The following is an 8,826-nucleotide window of genomic DNA, read 5'->3' as shown; positions in this document are numbered from 1 at the left end:
CATAAATGAAACGATACTTTTAACGTTTAACATTTAACGATTATTCTACTTAACTATATATATATATATTAGTTATTATTCGCACATTAACTAAAACACTTCTATTAATGACCTCACATATTAGCAGAATCTTAAACAAGCAATGGAGCAGTGTAACGCATCGTTTGAAGATGTTTTTTTACTAATCATAATCTTGGGTTGAAAGGTATATGTAGCGCTGCTTTGCTTCAGGGCATGACACTACACAGGAACACTTCAAAATAGCCTAAATAAATTAAAATATGCACTGTTTTCTAGCGTCATTTGACTTCGCAAATGCTCGGTGGAATATCTGAACCATCCCCTTCTCTGAACTCCAAGTTGAAAGTAAGTTTTTATTATACTTGAGGGAAACAATGGGTTCAGCTGCTTATTGCAAGGAGCAATTGTCAAGGGAGAGTTAAACTCAATTACTGTAACCATACTGAATAAAAAATACTGCCAAGAACGAAAATACGCCCGGGTGTACCAACCAATGAAAAAAGAAATCGACATAAAGCGTATCAAATATTTATTTATCTGGGCAACAAAGGACTATGATACATTGACAGGCATGGGAACTATTGCCAGTACAGCTCTATACAATACAGCTAAAACCGCCTCCAATTTGGACATTGGACATACAAGATATCAGGTGGTCCCAAATGTTTTGAACTTCTTTAAACAAGAAAAAAAAAGTTTTCAAAAGACAATATCAATTTATTGCTCTTATGGTGCTTCAAGGGAAGAACAGGAGGTGCAACGTATTCTGTTTGGCACAACACAAAGGTTTGTATAAAAAAAAACAGGGAAAATAACACAGAACAATTCAGTTTCTTGTCAGGGTCCCGCTTTTGCTGTTTTCAATATTCTGAATGTAATAAGAATGATATATGATATATATAGAGAGAAAACGGAGGTTTATGTCTATTTAATTTGTTCAGTTGCTTAGATGTCGCCTCAACATGCTACAAGAGGGCTAATGTCAAATATCCCAGAGAAAGAACCCCCCAAACCTTTTTTTTCGAAGTACCATAAAACCACATGATGAACTAACCGAATATTAAAACCCACTAAACAGGAGGCAGACGAGATCACCAGATAAATAATAAAAAAAAGGTTTAAACAGACGCACCATATTTACAATTCCCATTAAATTACACATAAATAAATATACACATACATGAACACTGATTCCCTTATATAACCGTGAATCGTGTTGAATTCAAAGTTCAAGTTGGTCGCTTTACCTTAGATGTGAAAGACTACAACTGAAGTCATGACATGGAACTCTGTGATTTTTTTTTCAAGTTTATTATTCACAATACTGATAAAAATTCATCCTCTTTACCTTCTTTTTCATATGGCTACAATCGTAATTTGAGATATATAAGGGTTGCTGTGATTCAGTCCGATGCAGCTCATAAAAAAAGGTGGAAGTACATAAAAAGTCCACAAAGTTGCTGAGACTTTTTTTGTTTTATCAAACGGCTCCTTTTCTCGTTTCATTTAATTCTTTCATTCTTAAAAAAAAAAAAAGAAAAAAAAGAAAAAGAAATGCTCTGCTCCCCATGAATCCAGAGTCGAGAGGTGGTAAAAACAAACTTGTAAAATCGCGAGATCAGGAAGTGGCAAGTTGTCATTCTGGATCATATTTATATATATTTATAATATTTATATTTCTTAAAAAGAGATCACTTTCTGTGTTTCTCGTCTTTATCTCCACTTTTGGTGCCGTTGTCTGTGTGGCTGTTGGGGTTGTTGTTGAGGTACATTTTGTCCATAGCTTTAATGGCCTCAGTCAGATAGTTCTGTAAAGCGGTCAGTGCGGCGCACATGGCGGGGGTCCCGAATCCATGGGAAATAAGACTGAAGTGGGTCAAACAACTTTGAATCCCTGGCTCAAGAATTGGTTGTGGTCGAGAATTCCCCAAGGGTGATCGGTCCTGGGAAAGCAGGTCTGTGAATTCTTTGCAGATTTGTCTAAAAGAAAGACAACACATGTGTAAGGTGTCGGTGTCATTGTTTTACCTCTATACATTGGATAAGCATTGCTGTTTACACCGAGTTGCTGCTCGAAGGATGTCAGTTACTCTAAAATGAAACAGCTCGTGTTAAACTTAGGCTAATTGACAAATATGATTTTGTTGACATTTTTTTTTTCTCGTTTTAAATTAGGCGATTTAGCTTGATGCAAAACTTGTGCAGACTCAGGTAAAATATGGCAAAGAACAGCTAAATATAAGATTGCATTTTCGTAGTGTTTTTTCTATAGAAATATAATAGCCATTTCCACGTATTTAGATTATTCGACACTGGCAATTTTGTCAGGTGACAGTCGATTATAAATTAAATAAACATAAAAGATATAATATATATGACGTCACTTACGTATATGCTATATATACATCAATACAGTTGATAGGATCTTCTTTATATCCATTCACGCAATAAGCCAACGCAATAACAAAAAAGGAAAGCTCTTTACTTACAAGTATACTGTATACTGCCTATATAAGAAAAATGTTGCATAATTCGTATTTGATGCACATGAATGATTTGAGAACTATAAACATAAATAACAGAAAAAAGTATCAATCGAACACCTTGATGTTCACAAAAATAAGAATCATTAAAAAAAAAAAAAAAAACATGAAGCCCTACCAAGGGGTTGTGGGCAACTACTTCAGTGTACTCTTTTAAACTTTAAAATGTAGTAACAGTGGAGTAACTTACTTCGTTGCCAATAACATGTTTTTTCTTTGGACCTGTTCGTTTGGGTCGGAATGCTGACGGTTTACATATTCAGCTACTGCCTTGGCTGGGAACTCTGTCTCGCATACATAACCAAAATCCCTGGCAAGATGCACTGCTTCGCCTAAGAAGAGAAAAAGGGGTTGAGTATTTAATATATTACTCTAAATTACTGACATCAAATATCGAGCAATTAACACTTCCACTTAACACATTATCCATCTAATTAACGCACAAGTATTAGGCCTATAAGAAAAGCCCTGAACTTTGATAGATCAATTTTGGAAGCAGAAGTCATACCTATACTATTCATTGCAAAAGGGAAACGGAATACAAATTATGCATGTAACAAAAAGTGATTTATTTGAATAAGGTTTTAACTATTTAAGGAAAGCATATCTAAAACTTGGTCCAATGGGAACTGAGGAACTTTCCTAAAATACGCAGGGTGCTCTGCTGTAAATATATTTGTTGTGAGTTTTCCATACTGAAGTATATAGGGAAGTTATTTAAAGAGGCTACATATAAACCTCACTCTAGCATACTTTCACTATGAAAGTTTTAGGGTCATTCCATTGAGGTCTGCATGTTTTGTTGATTTTGTCAAGTCTTTGGTTTTAATTTCCTGAACCAGTTGGGTTTTACTGCAGGGTTTCCTGCCATAAGCTGCCACTCCGGAAGAACGCATGCGCCAATTAGGGCATCAAAGCTCAAGCCCAGTAAACTCGTTTCCATAAAATGGAGCGGATCATAAACAATAACAGCACTCCAGAAACTCACTGTCCCTTCACTAAAATACTGCCTGCCTTTTCATCCTAACCCCCCTCCCTTTCTTGCAGCGGCATCATACATTTCTTCCACACTCATTAACATATAGTACCGCATTACAATAAAGCCAAATGAATATTACATTCCAGTCTTAAGCTGTAATGATTAACAAGAACCAGTGAACCATCTCAAGCTTTCACCTTTAAAAACCCACAGCTCACCAAATGCCACTGCACGGGATAGCAATGTTCAATTTGCAACCATAATGGATTTATTCTACAATACATTAATGTTTATTTTGTATTTTGTTCTTGTTTGTTTGTTCGTTTTGTGGGGTTTTCCCCACCAAAAGTTTTCTTGCAATCTTTAAATAATTTACGCACAATAGAATACTACAATATCCCGATCAACGTCTAATTCATTGACTATGTTAACAGTGTTATACAAATGCCGAATAAAGCCACAGAAGGCTACCTTGAGAGCACACATAGACCGATAATATACAAACCACACACATACAAAGATGCAAACCTCATACCAAGACCTTCATTTCCAACCAGCGTTTAACTTTATAGTAACACTGCAGAAATCATTTCTTAAAAAATGATCTGTGAAGCACCATACGGGATACTAAAAAGAAACAACTGCTGTGGCAAACTGTAAAAATTATATATATATATATATATATATATATATATATATATATATAGCGACAGATCAGAACTCAAGGTAAATTAATATTTCTAAAATTATTTTCCCTCCCTTCGTCATCATCCTCATTATCATCATCATCATCATCACCTGCCCTTGTTTATCTTAAAAGCCTCTATACAAGCGGAATTTAAATCCTTCTCAATTTGGCCCATGTTTCCTGATGTTATTGCTTTACTAGCTGTCCATCTAATGCTGGAAACCACGGAAGTCAGACCTAAACGCTTAACAATGTTACTTACCTTCCACTAGTGACGTCAGCAGTGTAACATTTGCAGCCTTGCGTCTACCTGCCGGTAGGTTTAATCCGATTTTGTCCAATTTTTCTCTTAGGGACCTTCCTCCATTTTTAGATTTCGCCCTGTGATAAAATAATTATATTATGTTGGAGATATCCTTACAATGATCACCCCTTTCCAAAGTGATATCAATATACTCGCTCCTGCAAGGACATTAAATATGCACTTCAGATTGAACATACACACAGAAACGTACAGGCTGGAGTACCGTAACTTGTGAGCCACAATTTCGACTGATGTAGCTTGGGAGAAAGGCATACCCATAGCACAAATCACACTGGGTATTCTCCAGATTGAATTTACTGCGAGAATTATATTTTAACGGTAGATAAAATGTAATAAATTAACTGTATGTAACGTAAAAATAGGTGGTAGTCTAGTAGTAGTAGTAGTAGTAGTAGTAGTAGTAGTAGTAGGCTTCTGTTAAAAAGATTTTAGTACTTTAGTAGTATAAGTTTAATTACTTTTTATGTATATCTTTGAGATCTGTTTAATTCTAACTGTATATATACACACACACACACATTTATATCTGTTTGTGTGTGCTTGTGTGTGTATACAAGGAGGCATTGCTACTTGTGTTTAATGTATTTAACACCACCACCACCTGCTTCTACTACTACCACTAAGATCTTTCATAGTTCCCCAAGTTCTTTATACTACTACTACTAATCAATGATAATAATCATAATAATAATACGGTTGTAATAGTTGGTGTTTCTTTCGATTTGCATGCACAGATGCACTTAGTTGCACTTGGTCTGCCTCACCTCCTCAGCACTCCCCCCAGCAGAGACGCATTGAGGCACTCAGGCGGTGAGAGGCGTCGCTGCACTTCCGCCACCGTCACCTTGTACTTGGATGTGGAGCTGAGGAGAGACAGGCGACCCGGAACAGAACAGAAGACCTCGTTGGGGTTGACAACGCCGCCGAAGAGACCGTCCTTATTAATGGGGACAGCGGACACCGCGCCGCTGTTATTCTTCGATAGGGATACAGGACCTACAATAAGATCAAGGGAAGGGTTCATTTAGAAAACACCCTGGATTCATTGGGAAAGGAGTCAGTGTGCCTGGGGTGAACTGTGGTTAAGTCACAGGGTCCCAAAACAAGCTGGACAGACAGCATATATATATATATATATATATATATATATATATAAGCTTACACACACTCACAACCACCAAGGATGTTAGGACTTTTGGCATTTATTTTAAACGAAATGCATTATTAGTATTATTAATAATAGTAATAATTTTAAACAACACTGAGCAAAAGACTTTACACATTTCAAACACACCTAGGCTATAAATATGACAACTAATATGTTGAGTGCATGACTAAAACTTTAGAGATATCCTACAGTAATGTATAATCTAGCAAATTAGTGTATAAAGCGCCTTTAGTGAAAACGTCGCTAAGTATATTTTAAGCTATACAATTATTAAATGAATGCCGACTTTTTATTAAGATGTTATTTAGTTTGCTAAGTATAAACACCAAATTCCGTATAACATTTAACAATATATATCTGCAAGGTGAATATGTTGGGGGGTTTTCACCACAGGTACCTCACAGCAAACTACGCATAACCGATGACCACTAAAATGCAGATACGCGTGAACAAGTAAATAATCCCAGTATTTATTTATTTTTTAAAACACACACACACACACACACACACACAAAATATATCAGACTGTATTAAATATACAGCCTAAGCACATTATAAATACAATACTCAATATACATTTGTAACCGTTCAAAGTGCATATTGACCACTTGATCTATTAAAATATGAATTGTATATCAATATAAAGAATTCGCGTTTATTTTAATTAGAGATTAAGTTACTTATGGACTGTAAGGCGTCAAAAAAAAGGCCTAACACAGAACTTGAAGTACAACTTAAACATATGTGCCCCGTGTTTTCGGGGAGACAACCTTTTTTTCTTATTTTAATTTGTGGAGGTTATGATTTTCTAAGAGTAACCGAAGACAAAAGGACTAGCACTTTTGGATAGATCACTTGTGACATTAATAGCTCAGGGGAGGCTAATAGAGACAATAGGAGTTAAACGAACTCTTGAGATTACTAATATAAGAGCCAATTATCATGTTGACGTGGAAAGAGCATCTCTTAAGATTTATCCCCTGCACATCTAATTTGACTTGACAAAGGCTCCACATGCAGAAAGATGTAACATTAAACCTGATCATCCCACTACTGACAAAGGTTTTAAGAATAAATAATTTAATTTACATATACATACATACATATCATGTTTTATATATCTATATATGTATGTATGTGTTTGTGTGTGTACACACATACACACCCCTATATTTTCACAACAAACGAATGTAAATACATTCGGAGCGTTATTTGCGTTTTCTGAATTAATACAACCTAAAAATAAAACTAAGTAGTAAGTAGATGCTACATGATGTTTAATTAAATTAATGAACTGACACCACTAACAATAGAGATGCTATATACAAGTATATGTTCATAAAATACGACCCAAGCCAGACACTTACAACAAAACACACACACACGTCACACACACGTAAGAATGGATATTATTCCACAGTGAACGACTGGAATTGTTACCACAGCAATAACGATTTTACTACCTTTAATCTATATATAGCCTATATGCTATATGAGCATTCAGGACTGAACATTTGCATTTGTTGTTTCAGAAAATGAAACTGAAAAGCATTGCACCATGTGCTCCCTTTGGCTTTCTTCCGTTTTTCATTTAGTTCGTATTTTGAAACACTAAGCCTCAAATAAACGACACTAGAGCACCGCATATGCTTTTTGAATGGCTTGCTGCTTGTGGAAACATGTATGGTATTTTGAAGGAAATTGCTTACCTTTCTTAATTACAGTTTGGTCTGGGATGTTAATTCCTTGATCTTCAACATGCTGCAACATAATTACAAAAGAAAAACAACGTTACAAAAACATGGATGCAGAAATCAGACTATCAGTTTTGCTGGAGCTTGTCATTTACGCGACCTTGGTAACAATGTTATAGGAAAGGGAATGATTTAATAACTAATAAAATTATAGAGTACTGGGTAGTAGAGCCATCTGCAATACATGCAGGTTTTGAATATATATTTGAATAAGTTATAGTTTGCCTTTATTTTATCGGTTTTGCTTTTCGTTTAGATTTTTTGTTTCCTTCAACCAATGCTTGCTTTACTATTTTGTTCAATGCCAATAGTGTCTGTCTAGTTGTGTACACAGATTAGTAACTTGAAATGGGAGATGTATTGGTGCTGTAGAATGATCACAATCCATGGGAATATGACTTATTCCTGATTTACTGAGCAATGGGAGAAATAGGCTACATGTTCTCTATTCCACTCTTCTCTGGATTTATGTCCCTGCTAATTGCGCCTGCTCTCAATGATTCCGGGTGGATTGGACTAACTTGCTTTATTACGGTTTTATTATGCTCCCTGCTCGCATCTGCAGCTCGCCTGACTTTCTCTTGAATGAGCATAATTACACTGAGGGAGAAAAATACCCAGAAACGATGGCCAAAACTTAGGTGGAAATCTGCACATGTAACATAGATCACTCGGCCGCAATTCAGACATATCACAGCATGTCTGAGCGTATTATTCAGAAGATCGTCTTTCTTTTAAAACTGCATATCTATGTGTGTGTGTAGTTGTTCATACATCACCAGCAAGTAACATGTTACAAAACGAAATATTACAAAACAGTTCGTAAGATGATTGTAACCCTTGGTCTACTGTCCACCAAAACAATACATCAATAATATTGACCAGAATTCTTATAGTATTGCGTCATTTTGATCGCCAGTCATTTTCCAGCAATATTTTCTTACATAAAATGTTGGAAAATTAACTTAATCGATAACTGGAACAATAGGCAAAACTAATTATATTTGCTAATGTATACCTTGAAATTATTAAAGTCATAGCCACCAACATCAGGATCACCATACAAGATAAGTGAAAATAAATATTTGTATTTAAAGATCAGCTTTGTTTTAAAGAAAAAATGAATGCAATCTAGATAGATGTGCGCACAAAACAACAGTAAATGTTTTTGCGAGCCTCCGTGTAAATAAAAACTACCACAGTTTATTATTATTATTATTATTATTATTATTATTATTAATAATAATAATAATAATAATAATAATAATAATAATAATAATAATAATAATAATATCGCATTAGAGAAAATTATATTCGCCAGATTGTCATGCTAGGTCACTGCATGCAT

General features: G+C 35.1%; 1 protein-coding gene across 4 annotated transcripts in view; it reads right to left on the bottom strand.

Annotated features, from left to right (window-relative positions):
- Positions 1-533: 533 nt before the first annotated feature.
- The window catches only part of tfap2a (transcription factor AP-2 alpha), a 14,899-nt gene continuing 6,606 nt past the window's right edge, over positions 534-8,826 (bottom strand). For all 4 annotated transcript variants that reach the window (XM_066723274.1, XM_066723273.1, XM_066723272.1 and 1 more), the window contains exons 3-7: positions 7,434-7,485; positions 5,321-5,552; positions 4,494-4,612; positions 2,755-2,896; positions 534-2,001 (exon numbers count right to left, since the gene is read on the bottom strand). In XM_066723274.1, the coding sequence (XP_066579371.1) occupies positions 1,713-2,001; positions 2,755-2,896; positions 4,494-4,612; positions 5,321-5,552; positions 7,434-7,485 (834 nt within the window). In that variant the 3' untranslated portion in view covers positions 534-1,712. The remainder of the gene's footprint in view (positions 2,002-2,754; positions 2,897-4,493; positions 4,613-5,320; positions 5,553-7,433; positions 7,486-8,826) is intronic.

The sequence above is a fragment of the Amia ocellicauda genome, chromosome 2, assembly GCF_036373705.1.
Source record: "Amia ocellicauda isolate fAmiCal2 chromosome 2, fAmiCal2.hap1, whole genome shotgun sequence".
Classification (NCBI taxonomy): Eukaryota; Metazoa; Chordata; class Actinopteri; order Amiiformes; family Amiidae; genus Amia; species Amia ocellicauda.
The sequence above is the reverse complement of the archived record's forward strand: the minus strand, read 5'-3'. Positions and strand labels throughout refer to the sequence as shown.